The sequence below is a fragment of the Leptonotus elevatus genome, chromosome 15 (assembly GCF_054856555.1).
Source record: "Leptonotus elevatus isolate MCC_2025b chromosome 15, RoL_Lele_1.0, whole genome shotgun sequence".
Lineage (NCBI taxonomy): Eukaryota > Metazoa > Chordata > Actinopteri > Syngnathiformes > Syngnathidae > Leptonotus > Leptonotus elevatus.
In genome coordinates, this window is record NC_141253.1 from 5,674,706 (window position 1) to 5,697,576 (window position 22,871).

The 22,871-nt window shown below is 43.0% G+C and overlaps 1 protein-coding gene across 1 annotated transcript in view; it reads left to right on the forward strand.

The window, feature by feature from the left end:
• Nucleotides 1–22,034, forward strand: part of notch1a (notch receptor 1a) — a 35,694-nt gene extending 13,660 nt beyond the window's left edge. Inside the window, exons 6-34 of the mRNA XM_086096487.1 lie at nucleotides 771–1,004; nucleotides 2,257–2,412; nucleotides 2,488–2,673; nucleotides 2,759–2,872; nucleotides 3,238–3,351; nucleotides 3,440–3,673; nucleotides 4,663–4,773; nucleotides 5,834–6,026; nucleotides 7,164–7,309; nucleotides 7,396–7,509; nucleotides 7,962–8,081; nucleotides 8,169–8,321; nucleotides 9,142–9,370; nucleotides 9,450–9,651; nucleotides 9,733–9,886; nucleotides 10,741–10,925; nucleotides 11,025–11,157; nucleotides 11,238–11,495; nucleotides 11,573–11,685; nucleotides 12,787–13,358; nucleotides 14,047–14,490; nucleotides 15,406–15,551; nucleotides 15,628–15,841; nucleotides 15,932–16,016; nucleotides 16,098–16,260; nucleotides 17,609–17,907; nucleotides 18,141–18,288; nucleotides 18,386–18,483; nucleotides 19,853–22,034. Of these exons, the coding sequence (XP_085952613.1) occupies nucleotides 771–1,004; nucleotides 2,257–2,412; nucleotides 2,488–2,673; nucleotides 2,759–2,872; nucleotides 3,238–3,351; nucleotides 3,440–3,673; nucleotides 4,663–4,773; nucleotides 5,834–6,026; nucleotides 7,164–7,309; nucleotides 7,396–7,509; nucleotides 7,962–8,081; nucleotides 8,169–8,321; nucleotides 9,142–9,370; nucleotides 9,450–9,651; nucleotides 9,733–9,886; nucleotides 10,741–10,925; nucleotides 11,025–11,157; nucleotides 11,238–11,495; nucleotides 11,573–11,685; nucleotides 12,787–13,358; nucleotides 14,047–14,490; nucleotides 15,406–15,551; nucleotides 15,628–15,841; nucleotides 15,932–16,016; nucleotides 16,098–16,260; nucleotides 17,609–17,907; nucleotides 18,141–18,288; nucleotides 18,386–18,483; nucleotides 19,853–21,064 (6,530 nt within the window). The 3' untranslated portion in view covers nucleotides 21,065–22,034. The remainder of the gene's footprint in view (nucleotides 1–770; nucleotides 1,005–2,256; nucleotides 2,413–2,487; nucleotides 2,674–2,758; nucleotides 2,873–3,237; nucleotides 3,352–3,439; nucleotides 3,674–4,662; nucleotides 4,774–5,833; nucleotides 6,027–7,163; nucleotides 7,310–7,395; nucleotides 7,510–7,961; nucleotides 8,082–8,168; nucleotides 8,322–9,141; nucleotides 9,371–9,449; nucleotides 9,652–9,732; nucleotides 9,887–10,740; nucleotides 10,926–11,024; nucleotides 11,158–11,237; nucleotides 11,496–11,572; nucleotides 11,686–12,786; nucleotides 13,359–14,046; nucleotides 14,491–15,405; nucleotides 15,552–15,627; nucleotides 15,842–15,931; nucleotides 16,017–16,097; nucleotides 16,261–17,608; nucleotides 17,908–18,140; nucleotides 18,289–18,385; nucleotides 18,484–19,852) is intronic.
• The last annotated feature ends 837 nt before the right edge of the window (nucleotides 22,035–22,871 follow it).

Sequence of the window (22,871 nt, forward strand, 5' to 3'; positions counted from 1 at the left end):
GGTGGAGTAAACGAGCCATCTCTCTTTAAGTTATATGCCTCCAAGTAACTTATTTTCTCCTTCTTGGCGAGCAGTTGCACGGAGAAGGAAGGAAGGGAGCAAGACAAAAGAGACATTGCAAACACTGATGTGTTTTTCTCTGACTGATGTGCCTTTAAAAAAAAAAAAAGTGCCAGCAGGTACTACTTAGCCCCAAGGATAACATGAGTAGCCCACAGATCTTTCCCCCCAAAAATAGCTCCCCAGTGATGGGACGTTGTGACTTACTAAGAATTAAAACAGAAGAAGAATGCTAAGATTTATTTATTTATTTGAACTAATAATTAGAACATAAGAAGAATGCTCATATTTATTTATTTATTCATTTATTTATTTATTGAAACTTAACTTGGTACATGTTTCTTCTGTACCAAATATTGTGTATTTTGTTTACAAATAGAATAAATTGTGTTCAGTGCTGGGAAAAGGCTGTTTTTATCTACACAAATGCCCCCAAAATATATATTTTTAGACCTGTAATTTTAATACCGTGATACTGCAATATTAACAGGATGACAAACTGAAATATGATTGGACAAAAAAAAATCTATTATTATGAAACAATACATCCAAGAGAAATGCTACGCAATCAAGAGAATAGACAAGACTAGACTAGACTAGACTGGAATAAAAATAAATCTTGAATTCAATTTAATGGTCAAGACCTTGCTGGCCCTGACGGCTTGCCATGGGATGTTCCACCTGCAACTCATCACCTTTTCGTCTCTCAGGTCAATACTGCACCGAGAACGTGGACGAGTGCGAGTTGATGCCCAACGCGTGCCAGAATGGGGGCACCTGCCACGACACTCACGGGAGCTACCACTGCGTCTGCGTCAACGGCTGGACAGGCGACGACTGCAGCGAGAACATCGACGACTGCGCCAGCGCCGCCTGCTACCACGGCGCTACCTGTCATGACCGTGTGGCCTCCTTCTTCTGCGAGTGTCCGCATGGGCGCACAGGTACGAACCTTTTTACCACAGATGGCAAAATAAATATAATGTAAAACTAGAATTACTTATTCACTTCCTGTCGCCACTCTGCAAGGCTGCGAGCATGTCTACTGAGAGCACTGAAATCACGCCCACCTAAACTGTCAACTATCAAACAATTATCTACCACAACCTGGAAAATGGATGTTTAAGAGATGTCTTACATCTTTCATATACATGTTTTCATATATTTACTTTAAACGTCCGGGGCTTTTTTGCCACACCACTACGAGAAGCGCTAGCACCCAGATAGCTTGCAAGCTAACAGGCTTGGGCTTGAATATAAGAATGAAATAACTCACAAATTGCACCAGATAACCACGGGCGCTCAAATTCTTATATCTTGGGTGAATGGGGACTCACGTCAGACGGCCGAGTGCATCACCGGGCATCGTTTTTAGCCACAACCAAAATATTAGGAAAACTGAAATTGTGAAAAACTGTTTAGAAACAAATCTCGGAATACACTTAAATCCATTCATTCAAATAAAAAAAACACAACAAAAGTATAGACTTCGAAATACGTAGTACTATAAAAATCAAAATGTAAGGGGAAAAATATTTTTACTTACATAGGAGGTAGAGATTGTACTTTTAGAAGTAGCAAAGAAATCTTGAAAATACTTAAAACACTAGCTAGCTGCCAATTCCAGTTAGTTCTTAAATATGACATAATTTTGTGTGCTATTAAAACATGTTACCATACTTTTGCTAATGTTGTGAAATTAATAACCAAACATTTCTAAAGTAGCTAATGCTAAAGTAGCTAATGATAACAACAGAAAAAAATACCTTTAGTTGTATGTTTTTTCTTTTCTTTTTTTTCTTAGTTAGTTGGGAGAACTGGTGGTTTTAAGACACAATGCATTCAGTGAGAAAAAACTCATGTTACAATTTTTTTTTTTTTTTTTATTAAAGTCAGCTAGCATAGGCATGACATCTATGCTAACATTTATGATAGCATTGTCTTAACTTTTATGCTGTTAAAATAACATTCTCATGGCTTTGCCAGCATTGTGAAATGAATCACAAAAAAAATGCAAGATTAGCCATGATAACAGTTGAAAAAAAATACACCTTACTTGCAAGTGTTTTGTTTTGTTTTTTCAGATTAAACAGAATTATTTAACTCTCTGCCAAGTCCAGCAACAGTATTTGCACTTCATTACATCCTGCTAGTGTGATGTTGCAATGCAAATGGCGTTCTCTCCTGGGCTTGTAGGTTTACTGTGCCATCTGGATGACGCATGCATCAGCAATCCGTGTCAGAAAGGTTCCAACTGTGACACTAACCCAGTCAACGGGAAGGCGATATGCACATGCCCGCCCGGGTACACCGGGTCCGCCTGCAACCTGGACATCGACGAGTGCTCCCTTGGTAAGTACAGTCCGCTTTCCTCTTCCTCCGAATTTGGTTCCTACGCAAACGCGTGACATATTTTTCACCTTTCAGGCGCCAACCCGTGCGAGCACGGCGGTCGCTGTCTCAACACCAAAGGCTCGTTCCAGTGCAAATGTCTTCAGGGCTACGAGGGCCCCCGGTGCGAGATGGATGTCAACGAGTGCATGTCTAATCCGTGCCACAACGACGCCACCTGCCTGGATCAGATCGGAGGATTCCACTGCATCTGTATGCCAGGTACGAGCATTCAGGAATTATGAAAATAATCCATCAAGAAAGGAGGAGGCACGATTGGACTAACTGTGGTTTTTACCCTGTTCAGGTTACGAGGGTGTATTCTGCCATATCAACACGGATGAGTGTGCCAGCCAGCCTTGTCTCAACAGCGGCAAATGTGTCGACAAGATAAACTCCTTCCACTGCGAGTGTCTTCAGGGTGAGAAAATACCAGAGAAAATTCCTTGGAATCTCACTTTCTATTCAGACAATATATGCAACAAGAGTGGATCATTAAACGTTCTCTTAATGATTATGCTTAATATATATATGGCTCTTGGAAAGAAGTTAAACTAATGGCTTGCCACCCTCAGTGAGAGAAACATTAGCATTGTTTGCCGGGCATGGGAGTTTGTGCTTGGGTTTAGCGCCAAAACCGAGGGCAGGGATTGGTTTTTGGCTCGCTAGCCTGAGCCCATTGTGTTGTCTGACAGGGGGAGGGGCTTTGAGTTGTGTAGTTGTGGGGTGGTTCACTACTTCTTACCAATCTTAGCGATGTACAAAGTGTCATTTGTTGAATTGCAGGATTTTCAGGCAATCTGTGCCAGGTGGATATTGATGAGTGTGCCAGCACGCCGTGTAAAAATGGAGCAAAGTGTACCGATGGTCCCAACAAGTACACCTGCGAATGTGCTGAAGGTACTTCATCTTTTTTTTTTTTTTTGCTCCTTTGTATATTTTCTTAATTTTCCATTTGGCCTAACACTCCATTTGTCTTTGGTTACAGGTTACACGGGGCAGCATTGCGAGACCGACATCAACGAATGCTACTCGGACCCCTGTCACTACGGCACCTGCAAGGACGGCCTGGCCTCGTTTACATGCTATTGCCGTCCTGGCTACACGGGCCGCCTGTGCGAGACCAACATTAACGAGTGTTTGAGCCAGCCCTGCAAGAATGGCGGCACTTGCCAGGATAGAGAGAACACGTACATCTGTTCCTGCCCCAAAGGCACCGCAGGTGAGACCTCATCAGAATTTTGATTTAAAGGAGAAGTCAACCCAAAAATGTTCCTGTCAATATGTTCTATGCAGCCCCACTAGTCTAAACGCGGTATTCTGATTAATATTGTGTTTGTGGAATATGAATTAAGCAGCCAAGTTCATCCGTTTTCATCCATCTCAGGGGGCGGCCATTTTGCCACTTGCTGTCGACTGAAAATGACATCACAGCAAGGTTATGTTAGTTAACGGAAACTAATGAAAAAAACAGAAATTCAAAAAACAATTTTGTTAACGAATTGTTACAAAAACAAAAATACTATTTAAAAACAAAACTAAAACTACATTTTATGTTTACAAAGCTAACTAAAACTAACTATAATTATAGCGAAAATGTCCTTTGCTTTAGTCTTTGGTAATTATTCTAATGCATGAGCCTTTGGGAATGATTTTAAATGTGATTTTAAGTATATTTATTGAACCGGAATAAGGACGTTTGAAAGTGTGTCACACAGAAGTGACGTCATCTAGCGGCAGCCAATAGAAAAGCACATTCAGATGATGTCGCTCCTAGGCGACAATTTTGCACGTTTGAATTTTGGCTCCAATAGCTCGGCTCGCCTGCTTTTTCATTTAACTAAAAACTAACAGAACCGCCCTGAAAACTAATTAAAACTAACTACATTTAAAAAACAAAATAAAAACTAACTAAAATGAAAATTCCAAAACTATAATAACCTTGCATAACAGTGTAGCTTGCGAACGTCACATGACCAACCTAGAAAATAGCTGAGCCATGAGCAACTGTGATGTCATTTTCAGTCGCCAGCAAGTGGCAAAATGGCCGCCCCTGCGATAGATAAAAGAGGGTGGATTTTGCTGCTTAATTAATATTTGACAAAAGTAGTATAAATCAGAATTCCATAGAACATTTTATAGTAAATCATTTGTTGTTGTTGACTTCCCCATGAACAAATGCAAGGTGCTTAATTTGTTCCCACGGTCCAGGTTTCAATTGCGAGATCAACCTGGACGACTGCAAGAGCCACCCCTGCGACTACGGGAGGTGCATCGACAAAATCAACGGCTACGAGTGTGCGTGCGAGCCGGGCTACACAGGTGAGCGGTGGTTGGAGTTTACAGGTGTGTTGGGGGTGGTCCCCCAAGCATAAGGAGGGGCGGAACGGGACAGGTGGCTGGCGGGCTCGCTCTGGCGGAACAATGGTGTCAGGTTGCCTGTGTGTGCTGGGGTTTGCGTGGGGGGGCGGAGGGGTTGGCTTGAAAGAAGCACTCTTCCCCACCCGATCCACGCAAAAAAAACACGTTTGAAAAGAGTTTGTAAAACGAGCTTTTAAAGGGAGAAGGGAGTTTAATAACATTTATTGTGTGATTGCATGGCGTTCTAGTCAGGCTTTCTTGGCCCGACAGAACCGGTTCTGACTGGTAATGTCTGTGCGATTATGCTAAAAGAGGGCAAGCCAGGACCAAGCGTGTGTGCGCAGGCTGCCGTGCGACACCCAACCTCCCCCTCCCCTTCGTCCCCTCTGTCTTTCTGTGCCGACATGGGGAGTGCGGAGGGCACGGCGGGACGGAGACGCAAGGGGACAGAGGACTATTGTAAGTGATGGTGAGGCGGTTAGGCCCCTCCCCTCCTGATTGATGAAGAGTGAGGGAGGAGGGTAGGGGATCCGAAGGGGGGTTAATTGTTACTCGGCCGTGTGTGAAATGGGTCTGGCCTTCTGTCCCTGTAAACAAGCCAAGTGAGGTTATGTGTCCCTTGATTGGGGGGTGGTGTGTGTGTGTGAATAGAGAGAGTAGCCCCCCCCCCCCCCCCCCACCTCCTTCCTGGCAGCTCCTACCCCTCCCAGGGCCCAAACGCTCCTTCTGCTTATTCAACAGGCTGCCATTCAATCAATGGCGGCCAGGCAAAAAAAGCCCCCCAGGGGCCACCAGGCTAGGCACACACTGCGCTGCTCCTGCTCTTTTCAATTGAACGCTCAGGGAGTTTTTAGTGTTAGCTCTCTATTGTCCAAAAAGCCGCACTGTTCACCTCAATGGGGGGGGCTCAAAGAATACCACAGTGCAGAGCAGTGTGTCCAGCTGTGCAGAAATTCATGTACAGGCATTCGCACCACGAAAATCTCACATTTTTGAAGAATCGCTCATCTCGTCCTTTCAGGAACAATGTGCAACATCAACATCGACGACTGCGCCATCAACCCGTGTCACAACGGCGGCACGTGCGTGGACGGCATCAATAGCTTCACCTGCCTCTGTCTGGAGGGCTACAACGACGTCACCTGCTTGTCCCAGGTGGATGAATGCGGCAGCAACCCATGCATCCACGGCCGATGCCAGGACCTCATTAATGGGTGAGTAGCAAACCCGTGTCTTGGGTTAAGACCATGTGACAGTGAGCGGCGAATGATTGCGAAAGTAGCTTTTCTGACACATGTTAAAAATCGGGGGGTCGTCTTTGTCAGCGGCATTTAGCGATGCTTAATGTAGAAGTTTCTTGACAATAATATGTTATATGTGACCTCACTAGTCTAAACTTGACATTCTGATTAATATTACATTTGTGGAATATGAATTATGAAGCAAAATCCAGCCGTTTTTATCCCTCTCAGGGGGCGGCCATTTTGCCACTTGCTGTCGACTGAATTTGACATCAATGTTGCTCAGTGTTCAGGCAATGACCAATCACAGCTCACCTGTTTTCTGAAGCTGCGCTGTGATTGGACGTTACCTAAGTCCTGAGCAACATTGAGGTCATCTTCAGTCGACAGCAAGTGGCAAAATGGCCGCCTCCTAAGATGGATAAAAAACGCTGGATATTGCTGCTTAACTCATATTTCACTAACACAATATTAAAAAGAATAATATATTTAGTGGAGCTGCATAGAACATATTGTCAAATAAAATTGGGTTGACTTCCCCTTTAAGTCAGTATCCCAGTTAGAGGCAAACATTCACAATGCTAGCAAATGTTGATTTTACGTCAGGGTTCGTTCAAGGTTGCAACGCTTGCTAAACGTTCGACAGATGTTAACCTCCTAGCAACAAGAAAAGCATCGAAACTGTTTGCGTATGTCTGGCGAACGTTTAGAGAATGTTAAGCAAACATTGCGACCTTGAACGAACCCTGACGTGAAATCAACATTCGCTAGCGCCGCAAATGTTCAACCCTCAGTGGGATACGGGCTTTACAGACAACAACATTTATGAAAGTGTTTGTGAAAAGACAGATAGCTGCTATTTGGGACTGTATTGCGGAAATTAGCAACTATTTACCACTTCTTTACCACTTCACGTCATCTCTAGCGTTGGATAATCAACATCTACACATCTTTAGACCGTTTACAAATGCTGTTGCAAGCACTTGCCATCGCCACTGTTAGCAAAACAATCGATTTGCAAGGACATTTTTGGACATGCTGCAAAAAGAAAAACTGTTTGCGACAAGTAAAACTGCGAACATGTCTTTTTCTCATTCTTCCTCATCGTAGCTATAAATGCACCTGCGACTCTGGCTGGAGCGGCCCGAATTGTGACATCAACAACAACGAGTGCGAGTCCAACCCGTGCATGAACGGTGGAACCTGTAAGGACATGACCAGCGGGTACCACTGTACATGCCGAGTGGGCTTCACAGGTCAGCCAATAGCGGCTTAAAACTCCCAATTTGCGCGAGTTCTCCTTTTCTGGCATCTAACCCGAATCTCATCGCATCACCAACAGGACCCAACTGCCAAACTAACATCAACGAGTGTGCCTCGAACCCATGCCTCAACCAGGGCACTTGCATGGATGATGTGGCAGGATACAAGTGCAACTGTCAACTCCCCTACATCGGTACGACACGTCGCTGCTTGCTTAATTTGCCGATAACGGAGGCTATCTTCCTTCTTTCCACGCAGATGAATCCTGTGTTGTTTTACCAAACCTCATCCAGTCGTCTCTCTATCAGGGATGCTTGTTTTTGTCTTCCCTGTGTGGAAAGATCTGACAGTCTGTGTTGGAGGGATAACATACAATGAGTGTTTTCCTGTAAGGGGGGGGGGGGAGGTAAGGGGGGTGTAGAGTGTCACAATTGCTAATATAAGCGGGAGAACTCGAACCTGCTCCGCGCCCCCATTCCCATTTCCGCCACGTCCTGTTTCCTGTCTGTGATCGCACAATAACAGGAAACAGGAAAGCCCTTTACTATTTGGTTAAGTCGTCATGGAAATGGATAAGGAAGAGGGATGGAAACCGGAGCCCGTGCTCTTACTTAGCGCCTTCAATGTGTGTGTTTTTGTTCCCAGGTGAAAACTGTGAGACCTTGCTGGCCCCTTGCAACTCAAGACCCTGCAAAAACGGCGGACTATGTAGAGAGTCCGAGGACTACCAGAGCTTCTCGTGCAGCTGTCCTGGGGGGTGGCAAGGTGTCTATTTCTGTCCTTTTTTTCCAGACGCCTTTGTCGCATCTTGCGGGGGATCATGCAATTAACGACACTCTCCTTGAAATCAAGGTCAAACTTGCGAGATTGATATCAACGAATGCGTGAAAAGCCCGTGCCGCAATGGGGCCCTTTGTCACAACACTATGGGAAGCTACCAGTGCAAGTGCCTGCCTGGCTACACGGGTCAGAAGTGTGAGACTGACGTCGACGATTGCAAGCCAAGTAAGGATCACGTTTGAAACGTTCAAATCACCTTTGAAATTAGAGCCTGACCGATAAATCCGTGGCGATTATTTTACTTTGGTAGTGTTCTGCTACTTTACCTTGGGTATTATTAAAACGGGTGATCGTGTAACTTAACAGATGGAGGGGGCCCACAATTTTCCAGCTCTACTGGGGGCCCACATAGATGTATAACAAAAGGTGTATAATGAAAATTACAAATATGGACCAAATTAAGGATGTGCGATACTTTTTTCTCAGACCGATGCTACTAGTGTGAGTATTCAATTTTTGATTACGCACCAATACCTCTAGTACTTTTGATATATATAAAATTTCATTTAAAACAAAGACAAAAAAAAAAATTGTAAACCAAGAAGCATATGATGATTTGCAGTATAGCGCCAACTACTGCAGAGGAGGATTCATTCTACGTCAGATTTTGTTTGCCTTAAGTATCGGTGGCTGTTTTTGGCAGCCTCCACGAGTACTGACACCTTAAAATAAATAAGGCTGGTATCGGTCTGATACTAATAACATCGGTACTCGCTCATCCCTAGACAAAATACGTGCCATCTGCGAATAGGGAAAGTCCACATATAATTGACACTCAGTGAAGTGCAATGGGGATTTTTTTTTTGTAAACCCCAAAAAATCCTCCAAAAATGTTGATAAACCTCCAATATGCATTTCCCATTAGAAACAACAACATAAAAAAAAATTATTTTGAGATTTTTTTTTTGTGAGTGAATAGGTGAATTTGCATGTTATTCGCGAATGGAAATCTCCGAAGAACATAATCCCATTCTCTGCATTTCAGATCCGTGCAGCAACGGCGGTCTGTGCCGCGACGGCATCAACGCTTTCACGTGTACCTGCCTACCCGGCTTCCGCGGCGGCAGATGCGAGCAGGACATTAACGAGTGCGAAAGTAACCCCTGCCGGAACGGTGCCAACTGCACCGACTGTGTCAACAGCTACACGTGCACCTGCCCGCCTGGCTTCAGCGGCATCAACTGTGAGATCAATACCAACGACTGCACCGACAGGTAGTAGCTCACCACTTTTACTACATGACCAAATTTGTAGGAAATATTTTGATTATTAACTTTGTTTTGTTTTCGTTAGCTCTTGCTTTAACGGTGGCACCTGTGCGGATGGCATCAACGCCTTCACCTGCCTGTGCTTGCCTGGATTTACCGGCAGCTACTGTCAATATGACATCAACGAATGCGATTCCAGACCGTGTCTCAATGGTGGTACGTGTCTGGACAGTTTTGGAACGTACAAGTGCACCTGCCCTCCAGGTTACACGGGTGTCAACTGCCAGGTATTGGGAGTCCTCCTCCGTGCGGGTTTCTATGTCACCGTGGTGTGGTTTGAAATGAACATTTCTTTGTTTGTTTGCTAGAATCTCATCCGTTGGTGCGATTCGTCCCCATGTAAAAACGGGGGGACGTGCTGGCAAAAGGGGGCCTCCTACACCTGCCAGTGTCAAACTGGATGGACTGGCCTCTACTGTGACATCCCAAGCGTGTCCTGTGAAGTCGCAGCCAAGCAGCAAGGTAGCCATTGCCCCCATTAACTCATTCACTGCCATTGACGGTTATAAACGTCAAAAAAATAATTTTGACTATTTTTATTAGTTTAACTTTTTTTTTCTACTTTTGTTAACAAGAGTATAAATACCTAGAATCACTTAATGGATAAAGCTCAAAAGAATAGCATCTATGTGGTGGTATAACTAAGTAATGGAGATTTGAAAACAGTGAATCAACTCATGTACACAAATATATACTGCCCCCATGTGGCAGATAAGATACACACATTATAAGAAGCATGACAATGTTGAGTGAATTGAAGCAAAATGTGTGACAAAAAATATTACCACCAGTTTTATACACTTTTCTGAAATTACAAATTTACAATAATGTGTTATAAGTGAACTCACTAGTCTAAACACGACATTCTGAATAATATAACATTTGATTGGTTGATACCTGAGGACTGAGCAACTACGATGAAATTTTCAATCGACAATACGTGGTAAAATGGCCGCCTTCTTATATTGATAAAAACGGCTGGATTTTGCTGCTTAACTCATATTCCACTAATACAATGTTAACCAAAATGCCGTGTTGAGACTAGTGGGGGCTGAATCGAACATATTGTCAAGATTATTTATTTTTTTGACTTTGCCTTTGATATAATTAATGTTATTCATTTTTGTGAATAATAAATAAATGATCATAAATCTCTGCCAATGTTCACATTTTTGCGACATTCATTATTATTAAGCGCAACATTTTAAAGGGTTCTTTGTTTTCATTAAATACATTACAAAAATGATTTGAGGCGCATTATCAATACGGTCTTTGAATGAATTTGTATTTGTTTACTGCCAACTTTGTGTTTTCAGGTGTCGAAGTGGTTCACCTGTGCAGGAATTCGGGCCAGTGTCTCGATGCCGGAAGCACGCATTACTGCCGCTGCCAGGCGGGTTACACTGGCAGCTACTGCCAGGAGCAAGTAGACGAGTGCTCCCCTAATCCATGCCACAACGGAGCCGCGTGCACTGATTATCTTGGAGGCTACAGTTGCGAAGTACGTGATCGCTTTGAAGTCGATGCGTCAAGTACAAAATCGTTTTACGGTAAAAAAAAAAAATTAAATAAAAATGCTCACGTTTGTCTCTATTGCCAGTGTCTCCCCGGTTACCATGGTGTCAACTGCTCAAAGGAGATCAATGAATGCCAGTCTCAGCCCTGTCAAAACGGAGGCACTTGCATCGATCTCGTCAACACGTACAAGTGCTCCTGTCCCAGAGGAACCCAAGGTACATAATCGCACGCCGATTTTCCCAAAAGTCAAGAAATCAGGCCGTATCGCTCACCCGACACCCCCGTCGCCAATCAGGTGTCCACTGCGAGATCAATCTGGACGACTGCAACCCGTCCAGCGACCCGCTGACCCACGAGCCCAAATGCTTCAACGATGGTAAATGCGTGGATCGCATCGGGGGCTACCGATGCGTGTGCCCGGCAGGCTACGTGGGCGAGCGCTGCGAAGGCGACGTCAACGAGTGCTTGTCGGACCCGTGTGATCCCAGGGGCTCGTACAACTGCATCCAGCTCACCAACAGTTACCGCTGCGAATGCCGCACGGGATATACAGGTAGCGGTTGTACATCCGGCAGGATGCTTGTGTGCCATTGGCTACCAAGGCAATAAGAACGTCTTTCCGTTGATCAGGCCAGCGTTGTGACAAAGTTTTTGATGGCTGCAAAGGAAGACCTTGCAGGAACGGGGGCACGTGTGCAGTCGCTAGTAACACTCCTCATGGCTTCATCTGCAAGTGCCCACCGGTAAGTGCAGCTCTCTTGATGAACTAAATGTTAGCCTCCGCTTTTATTGGTAGGGAATCAAAAGCTTGTTCTTTTTGGAGCCTGTTCTCAGTCATTTGATTACTTGGAATCGTTTGCTAGCTTAAAAAGTTATTTGTTTTATGTCCAAATTAGTTTGGAATCAGCAAAAGGAGAACTGTAATGTTTACAAAAGGGAAAACCAACCCTAAATGTTTTTCTTTACAATAGTATGTTCTATGTGCCCACACTAGAACTAAGCACAGCATTCTGATTAATATTATGTTTGTGGAATAAGAATTAAGCTGAAAAATCCACCTGTTCTTATCCATCTCAGAGGCGGCCATTTTGCGACTTGCTGTCGAGTGACAATGACATCGCAGTTGCTCAGGAAACGACCAATCACGGCTCACCTATTTTCTGGGTTAAGTCATGAGACGTTCGCAAGCTGAGCCGCGATTGGTTGTTACCTGAGCCCTGAGCAACTGTGATGTCATATTCACTCGACAGCAAGTGGCAAAATGGCCGCCCCCTGAGATTAAAAGGGGGTGTATTTTGCTGCGTAATTCATATTCAACAAATGCGAATGAACAAATGAGCAAGGCGCATAAAACATATTCTTTTAAATAATATTTTGGGGTTTACTTCCTGTTAACAAATGTTCGGAGCCAAAGTGTGATATATTGGAAATTGTATCCAGTGAAATGCACCTTTAATCCACCAGGTGGATTAAGAGCGCTGATTAAGACTTCAATTTAAAAACCCAAATTCTTAATTTTCTATGGGTAAATAAAAGTGGAACTGGGCAGTTTCCTAAGGCACTTTATTATGATATTTTGCAAGAAGCTCAAAAACTACATTTTTTAACCCCTAAGGAAACATGACAAATGAGTTCATTTTGGATATGCTGTATCTTTCTCTGAAGGTGAATACATTCAAAAGTCAAAGCAAACAAACCCATTGCAATAAAAATCGCTCAATCGATATGGACTCTGATTGATAAGCATGATTGAAAATGCAATTGGAATCGTTAAATGATTACCAGTTCCTGTCTTTACTTATTGATACCGAATATGACCCACGTCTTCCTCCGTCCTGCTATAGGGCTTCACTGGCTCCTCCTGCGAGTACGATTCCCGCTCCTGCGGAAATCTCAACTGCAAGAACGGAGGCACGTGCGTATCAGGCCACCTGGGCCCGCGCTGCCTGTGCCCTCCAGCCTTCACCGGACCCGAGTGCCTGACCCCGACCGACAGCCTCTGCGTCTCCAACCCATGCTACAACGGCGGCACTTGCCAAATCACACCGGACGCGCCGTATTTCCAGTGCAGCTGTCCCAGCAATTTCAACGGCCTGCTGTGCCACATCCTGGACTACTCCTTCGTCGGGGGCTTCGGCCGTGACATCACCCCGCCCCCGGAGGTGGAGGTGAGCTGCGAGAACCCCCAGTGCGACGAGTGGGCCGGCAACCACATCTGCGACTCGCTGTGCAACAACCACGCGTGCGGCTGGGACGGAGGAGACTGCTCGCTGAATTTCGATGATCCCTGGCAAAACTGCTCGGCAGCGCTGCAGTGCTGGCGTTATTTCAACGACGGGAAGTGCGACGGCCAGTGCAACAGCCCCGGATGTCTCTACGATGGCTTTGACTGCCAGGGACAGGAAGGGCAATGCAAGTAAGTCTGGAAATGTAATAATGATAATAATATTTCATAATAATATTTTGTATAGCACTCGTACAAAACGCTTTAAGGTAAAGCTGCTCGAATATGAAGGAAATAGTCATCACAATTATTTTGGTAATAGTTCAAATCACGATTAGGGCGATCATTGGTTTTTTGGTACAAAACAAGAAAATGTTTAAATATTTAAAAAAAAACATTAAGACAAAATTCATTGAAACTCAATAATTATGCAAATTCCTTTTGTATGAAACAAAGTGTATTGAATTAGTTATTTAAAAATTTTAAAAAGGTGCACATGTATACATTTAAACAACTCACAAATTAGTATTAGTAATCTTTTTTTATGATTATGCTGATTTTGTAATTGTGGAGTGTAATAATTGAAATTGTAATTGAATTTTGATTAATTGCACAGCTCTACTTTTGGGATGCACCTCGGGCTGCAAATATTTATTCACATATTTTTATTACAATATTTTTTTTGTTAAGCCACACACATTCAAAGTCACAGATACGAGTGTGGCATGTGAGGATGGGTGACCCCACGGGAACAAAAACAATACTTTCATCTAATGCATATTTTATATTGGTATTGTTGTTTAATAATACCGAAGCAATTTTTAATGCAATTACTCGAATGGATGATCTGGACTGACCCAAGCAACTTTCTATCCCACAGCCCACTTTACGACCAGTACTGCAAAGACCACTATGCCGATGGCCACTGTGATCAGGGCTGCAACAATGCGGAGTGTGAATGGGACGGCCTGGACTGTGCAAACAACATGCCGGAAAAGCTAGCGGACGGACATTTAGTTCTGGTGGTCCACATTCCGCCGGAGCAACTCAAAAATCGATCTTCGGCCTTCCTCAGAGACCTCAGCAGCGTTCTTCACACCAATGTGGTGTTCCGCCGTGATGCTAAAGGGGAGCCTATGATCTTCCCTTATTATGGTAACGAGCAAGACCTGGTGAAGCACAACGTGCTGAAGCGCTCAGCAGACGGGTGGCCCGAGTGGGCGGCGGCCATGCCGGCGAATGTTTTGGGCCAAATGAAGGACAGTGTGTCTGCCATGGTCAGCCCACGCAAACGCAGAGAGTTGGATTCCCTGCAGGTCAAAGGGTATGTATTACTAAACTGTCGTATTTTTCAGACTATAGGTCGCTCTGGTGTTTGAATCGCAAAAAAATGTAGAAAGAAGGGGAAAAAATGAATTGTCGTATTTTGGGGGCATTTTATTTTACAAAAAAAAAAAAAAAGGAAAGACGAAGACATGATGCCATGACGACTTGTATTTATTTTTCTTCTCATACTTTATTTTGGTGGTTGGCAAATTTTGGATGTGTATTAGGGGTGGAAATCTTTGAATGTCTCACGATTTGATTCAGATTTTTGGGTCTGCGATTTGATGCAAAATCTATTTTCGATTAAGAACGATTTTTGATTCGAAATGATTTGATTGACAATGATTTTTGCTTCAATTTATAGATGTTCAAGGAATCGTAATGATCTACTCTGACTCGCTAATGCTAATTAGTGCGCTACTCGGGGCACTTTTATCACTCAAAAGAACAGCTCCACGCTGCAAAAAAAAAACTTTTATTGGAATAACTTGATCGTGACTTTTTCCTTCTACTCTCTAATGTGGCTACAACTTAACAGTGTATCAGACTGCGTGGAACCACACTGCCCCTAAGTGGCCGAATTGGGTACAACATGAACAGTGCTCCCAATAAAGGCACACACAAACAAAGGGAAGACCGTATGAAATAATTTAAATAAAATCGATTTTGGGATATTTAAAATCGATTCTGAATCGTACTAAATAAGAATTCTTATGAGAATCGATTTTTTGGCACACCCCTAGTGTGTATCCTAACAATAATTTTAATACAAGTAGAACCTGATTATAAAATGGAGGACCAGCCAAAATATATATATATTTTTAAGTGTGACTTATAGTCTGAAAAATACGGTAATCCTATATTTCCACAGGAAGAGCATGCACGTTGACAATTCTCCTCTTTCAACATGTAGGTCTATAGTCTACCTGGAGATTGACAACCGCCAGTGTTACCAGCAATCCAGCGAATGCTTCCAAAGCGCCACAGACGTTGCAGCATTCCTCGGCGCACTGGCCTCCAGTGGCAATCTCAATGTTCCCTACATTGAAGCTGTAACCAGTATGTGACTTAGTCTTTCCCGTGTATATTGTCATCAGCCGTGAGGCTTAAGTAACAAATCATATATATTTTTCAGGCGTAAGACCCACTCCTGCTAGTTCAGAGCTGTATCCCATGTACGTGGTCTTCCTGGGATTAGCGGCTTTGGGTTTCATAAGCCTGGGCGTTTTGGTGTCACGCAAGCGACGGCGAGAGCACGGGCAGCTTTGGTTCCCAGAGGGATTCAATACTTCGGAGCCCAGCAAGAAGAAACGCAGAGAACCAGTCGGGGAAGATTCCGTTGGACTGAGGCAAGAAGTCATGTGAATTGCATACTGGAATAGGAAGGTGGTGTCAGATCGAATTAATCAATTCTAATATGGTGGCCTTTTTCTTAACAGGCCTATGAAAATATGTGACATAAATCTCATGGATGACAATCAAAACGAATGGGGTGACGAGGATCACGACTGCAAGCGCTTCAAAGTAAGTGGGCGATTCTAATCAAACGAACCATAAGACGACACTTTTGTTAGCGCAGCTGATAATTGGCCTGGTTTTCTCCAGTTTGAGGAGCAGTCCATGCTGGATCTGAGGGACAGAACCGACCAGAGAAAATGGACCCAGCAGCATTTGGATGCGGCCGACCTGCGTGTCGCATCCATAGCCCCTACGCCTCCTCAGGGGGAGATTGAGAATGACTGCATGGATGTCAACGTCAGAGGACCGGGTTCGTTTGGATGAAACTCGTCCAGTGTTTCACAATATCAGAAAAATGTCTTAAATTCTGTATGCCAGACTGTTTAGTGTCAATAATCTGCTGAAACTCAACTTTTATTTATTTATTTATAAAGCACTTTTAAAGAACATACAAAATGCTGTACATAAAATAAAAATCAGTCATGCAGTGTAAAGTAAAACAAAATAAATTAATAGATATCATTAAGTTGGTAAGTAAATAAGTAAATTAAATTATTAATAAATTAGTAATAACACAAGAAGTAGGTAAGTGAATAAGTAAAGAACTAAATAAAATAAGTATCAAAAATTTATAACAAAATACAGAAAACATCCAGGCTACATCTGTCTGCTTAGCGGAGGTAGCTAGCTGCCTGTTAGCTTGCGCCTGTCCACTGTTTTGAGACGTTGGTAAAGTGGTTTCCTTCCTCGACTGTTCATTTAACTACACTTGAAAGCGGTGCATTTACGTCTCCGGTGGCCTACTGCCATCATCTGAAAGTTTTTGATAGTCTGAAGTGGAAAAGGGAGGCATCTTGTTTCTAGTTTTGTTGCTAATAGCAATATTGTGCTAATTAGCAGGCTGTGCTCACGTTATCATTAAGAGTAAATGAATAATGTTGAAATATGATCACAGCCAACTATAACTACCAAAAAAAAAAACTGTCTCACAGATATTAAAGTATACAGGAGTCTGGTTACAGTTATTTCCCCTGGATTAGCTTTGGGGCCCATTACAAGCTCTGATATGATTATGACATCGCAAATTCCTAGCCAGTGATGAGAAATATGTTTTTTTGCTTGGTTGGTTTGTTTTAACATATAAACATATAAACACATTACAAAATTTAAAATATAAGTTGAAGTGAAAATAAAAATGTGAAGAAAGAAAATAATTCATCTATAATGTCATAATTTACATGTTCAAAATGAGTAGGAAGAAGCACAAGAACATATCTTGTCCTACTTCCCTTTCTATCATGTTAATGCACTAATAAGGTATTTTACCTATCATTAAAAAAATATATATAAATATATATATATATATATATATATATAAGACAATAAAAATGACCAATGAAAAATTATCCAAACAGGCTTTTCTTAAGTGTACAGATGATATTGGTTCAATTTCATTAAGTTCCATCTGGTCAGCTTATAAAAATGTAAGGTTAAAAACTGAATCAAATGACATTTTGGAGTACACGTGTTAGTTGTGTATCTTCTGCCATCGAGTGTCAGAGCACAATTCTGTACTAATTAAGTGAGACTTTGATTGTTTTGATCAGGTGCGAATGACATGTCAACTCATTGTTTCACCGCCGACCTCTGTTTTCCAGATGGTTTCACCCCACTCATGATTGCCTCCTGTAGCGGCGGAGGACTCGAGACAGCTAACGGCGAAGAGGAAGAAGATCCTTCCGCGGAGATCATTACAGACTTCCTTTACCAAGGCGCTAACCTCCACAACCAGACCGACCGCACCGGCGAAACGGCCCTCCACTTGGCCGCCCGCTACTCCCGCTCCGACGCCGCCAAGCGCCTGCTGGAGTCCAGCGCCGACGCCAACGTCCAGGACAACATGGGACGCACTCCTCTTCACGCTGCTATAGCTGCTGATGCGCAGGGGGTGTTCCAGGTAAATGCCAAATATGTTATTGTCAGAGCCGGACTTGACTTTTTGAGCTTTTTTCTTCGGCAGCCTTTCATGCGTACTGTTAAATTAAGGCCAGTATTGGTTTTTGTCTTGCCGCATTAGCAATTGCGACTATTTCGCGTGCAGTCTTGAGTCCTGCGTGGCCACAAATAATTTGTTGTCTCCATGATGCCATTTTTGTCCAGTTTAACTAAAACAAGCGTGTGTTTTGGCAGATTTTAATCCGCAACCGTGCTACCGATCTTGACGCGCACATGCATGATGGGACAACGCCGCTGATCCTGGCTGCCAGGTTTGCAGCTGAGGGCATGGTGGACGAGCTGATCAACTGCCACGCCGACGCCAACGGCACCGACGATTCTGGTAACTAAGCCTTCGTCTAGTTACACACTCCATAAAGTACACAACGTATTATGATGACTCACCTCCACCCCCCCTCCTTTTTTTTTTCTCTTTGCAGGTAAATCTGCACTTCACTGGGCTGCGGCTGTAAATAATGTGCGGGCTACCATCATGCTGCTGAAAAATGGCGCAAACAAAGACATGCAGGACAACAAGGTATGTGTAGTAATATGACTTGAACTTTTGGGATTTATGTCATTGACACACTAATATTAAGGCTTTTAAGTGGCTCAAAGGTACAGTGCAAAAACAAAAATGTAACCAAGATTACGTATCGCATTTAGAGATAGGCTGGTATTTAATTTAAATTTTAGTTTTTGTAGTCAAGAAGGCCAATAACCGATATTTGGAAACAATATTCACTCTCACTAAAAGGGAAAATATTGGCAATTTTTTTTTTTATATATATATATTATAATAATAATGTTGAAATGCCTTTAGCATAACTACTTTTCAGATTAGCAAAATGTATTTTTCCCTTACATGTTAGACAATTGAAATCTGTGTTTTAGAATTCTAACAAAAGTTCTCCTCTCATCAGCATGTCTTAACTCATTCACTCCCAAAAACGTGTAAATACGTTTTTTTTTAATACTTTGTCCTTCACTAGCCTGCAATAATGTGTTATTTTTAATATAGATCATTTATTTTTGCGAAGGCACTTCTGGATGGATGCAAACTGCATTTCGTTGTTCTGGACTTGTGCAATGACAATACATTTGAATTATATTCTATTCACTCCCCGAAACGTATTTTAACGTTTTTTTATGCAAGAGCATACAGAAGGCTTTGATGCAGCTTCTGACATGAAGCGTTGGCTTAAAGCAATGGTAGTTATTGCCCAAAAAAACGGCCAGCAGGTGGCAGCAGAGTATAAGAGATAATCCAGGGCCATGTTGCAACAAGCTCTTTTTGACAGTGTTTTCAGCAGGAATGCCAATATCGATTAAACTTAGCTATATTCTAATGCTAATTGCTCATTTTGGTGGGTTCAATGTTTTTATAGCAATAGAATAAAAATGTACAAAATCTTGTCAAAAATCCAGTAAAACAGCCGGCAGCGAAGGTGCTTCAGTGAAAATGGCTGGGAGTGAATTTACAAACTTAAGTAATTCACTCCCTACTGTGTTGTACAGTAAATTAAGTTTTTAAAATGTCAAAACATCTTAAATATAAAGTTACATATTCACTTATCTTGGTTTTAATTTCCAACAAAAACAGAAGCATCTCTTATAAACTACTGAAAGTTTAAATAAATAGCTCCCAGAGGTTAACACAGATTTAAATGGATCTATTATCAGCAATCAGATTTTTTTTTGCCGAATATTGGTTACTGATAAACGACCTGGCCAGTAATCGGTCCGTCCCTAATCTCAATAATTATAAAATGTGCTTATACTTTGTCAACGTAGTTTTTTTAACCAGGAAGTTTTATGGTTAAAATGTACTGTTTTAATTGTATTAAGTTTGGTTTTCTTGGAGTTTTTATTGAATGATTAAAAAAAAATATATATAATAATTTTAGGAGGAGACTCCGCTCTTCCTTGCCGCCCGTGAAGGAAGCTACGCGACAGCCAAAGTTCTGCTTGAGCACTTTGCCAACCGCGAGATCACCGACCACCTGGACCAGCTGCCGAGGGATATCGCCCAGGAGCGCAAGCACCACGACATCGTGCGCCTGCTGGACGAGTACAACGTAGTCCGCAGCCCGGGCCTGAACGCCGCCCCCACGAGCGCCTCCTCCAGTCTCTCGCCGCCGCTCTGCTCCCCCAACGACTACCTTAGCAACCTCAAACCCAACGTGCCGGTCAAGAAGGTGCGCAAAGGAGGCAAAGACGGCGGCAAAGACAACAGGGTGAAGAAGAAGAAGTCGCTCGACGGGAAGGGGAATTTGCTGGACACGTCGGCTGTGCTCTCCCCGGTGGACTCCCTCGAGTCCCCCCGCGGCTACCTGTCCGACGCCGCCTCTCCTCCCATGACGTCACCGTTCCAGCAGTCGCCCCCGATATCCCTTAACCACCTTCAAGGGAAGGCCGACTCGCACATGGGTCAGATGAGTATGCCTTTTGATCCCAACCCGCCCCGCCTGTCCCACATGCCGGTCTCCAGCCCGAATAGTCAGGTGACCACGTCGCTAGCCGCCGCCAGGGTAGGCCAGTGCGACTGGATGTCCAGGATGCACCCGGGCCAGCAAGGGAGCTTCCACCAGGCCTCCGCCATGTCCCACAACATGATGGGAGGCCTCGGCGGCATCAGCACGGCCACCCTGTCGCCGTTCATGGGCTACCCAAACCTACAGACCAGCCACCTGGGCCCGGCCGCTCACATGATGCAGCAGGCCCACTCGCGCCAGCTCCAGCACCAGAATTCCAACTCGGCGGCGAGCGGGCAGGCCATGACGCAGAGCTTCCCCGCCATGGAGCTGAACGGCGGCGAGATGCAGCAAAACAACGGGCGCTCCATGGCCATCCACAGCGTGATGCCGCAGGAGACGCAGATCCTCGGCGCGCAGTTCCTCACCCCTCCTTCCCAGCACAGCTATTCGGGAGCCATGGATAACACGCCCAACCACCACCTGCAGGTGCCCGACCACCCGTTTCTGACGCCCTCGCCCGGCTCGCCCGACCAGTGGTCCAGCTCGTCACCGCATTCCATATCCGACTGGTCGGAGGGCATCTTAAGTCCCCCGACCAGCATCCATTCGCAGATGAATCTGATCCCAGAGCAGTTCAAGTAGGCTGTTACGCAATCAACAAGCAGGAGACACTGAAGATCCCAACATGGTCCTTAGTTTTGTACTAACGATAAAAAAAAAACATTATTTTTTTTGTACCTTCTTATTTATTTATGTTAAGTTTTTTCACCTGAGAATATAAAGAAGATGCTTTTATATTTATGCTTTTTTTATTGTATTTTTTTGTTTTGTTCTGTATGTATGGTAAGAATAGGCAACTTTAAAAAGGAGCGTATATCAGAAAAAAGAAACTCCTTGTTGTGTACACTGGCTATTTATTTCTCTTCGGTTGCTACGTTCACTGGATTTTTTTTTTTTTTGCTTCTTCCCTTTTGCGAGGTTGCATTTTGTATATAAAGATGTTTTTTTTCTCCTTTTTACTAGTTTCAGTATTAACTTTTTTTTTTCCAAGTGACACACATGCCTCATTACTAAATTGTATTTCGCCAAGTCTTATCACTGAGTGTGTTAGATGATGATCAAAGACTGCCTGCTTACTGAGATCCTTTGTTGCATCCACATCAACCTGAGCCGACTCTTCGATGATCGCAAATCAATGTTTATGGTTACCATGTTTAACCTGTTGAGTGCTAACTTGAGGCTCTCGTTTGTTGAAAATGTTACTACGTTCACCACAGTTGGAAGTTAGTGCCAGTGTGGCATTTAGTTTTTCCCGGGAAATGCAAATGTGTTTTTGCGGGATTTCTTGCATAATGTCTTCAAGGTGGAAAACATGTTTGTGAAAGAAATAGGGACCTTAACGACAGCTTCCCTGCGCTCTGTTGAGTGACGCACAGGGTGTCGAATTGTCATGTTTTATAAACTAACTCAGAGGTTAAAAAAAAAAATTTAAGTGAAGGTGTAATTTGGAAAATGTGTCAACCTTGACGCAACGTTGTAGTTTGCAAATTACTTCCTGTTTAAAAATGTTTTGTAAAAATTTACTTGATTCAATAAAAGCTGTTGCTTAAAAAAAAAAAACTGGATTCCTTTTTTTTTAGCGTTAACGTATTCTCAATGTGGTTGCAAACGAGATTTGATAGCTGTGAATTTGATTATGTGCGATAAAAAAAAAGATTCAAAAGGGAGCGTTCGTGCAGAGGAAGTAATAATTCTTAGTACCGACCCAAGCGATATTACAATAACTAAGAAAGGGGTGAATCATTGAATAATAAAGACTTAATAAAACTGTTTAATTGAGAAGTCCAATAATCTTTGCCAATATTCCAATATTTTTGGCAATTTTTGATGGAGTAAGTGAAATTTGAGGTTTCCAAGTCGTGTTTTCATCTATAAGTACACCAAGAAAGCGAGTTGATTTGACTTTCGTTATTGGCAAATTATCAATAAGTACTGGAATATTTGCAAGATTATTTTTATAATTTTGACCAAATAAAATAAAATGTGTTTTCTTAATATTGAGTGAAAGTTTATTGATTTTGAACTATTTTTGCAATATCTTTCGATTCTTTGTTAACAACATTCGTGAGAGTTATAGGGTTTTGATGTGAATAAAACAAACTAGCGTCATCTGCAAACAAGATTTTTGATAACTGGTTGAATACATTAAACAAATCATTAATGTATATAAGAAATAATAGTGGCCCCAAGACAGATCCCTGAGGAACACCACATTTTGCCACAAGGGGGGAAGAATATACGCCTTGGAATGCAACAAACTGTAGTTTGTTCTCCAAATAGCTAGAAACCCGCAATAAAGCCTGCACATCCAGTCAAAGAAGACGGCAGTATCCACATGGGTGAGGTTACTAATAATGTGATACCGGTAAGTCAAAATTTATAGCAATTC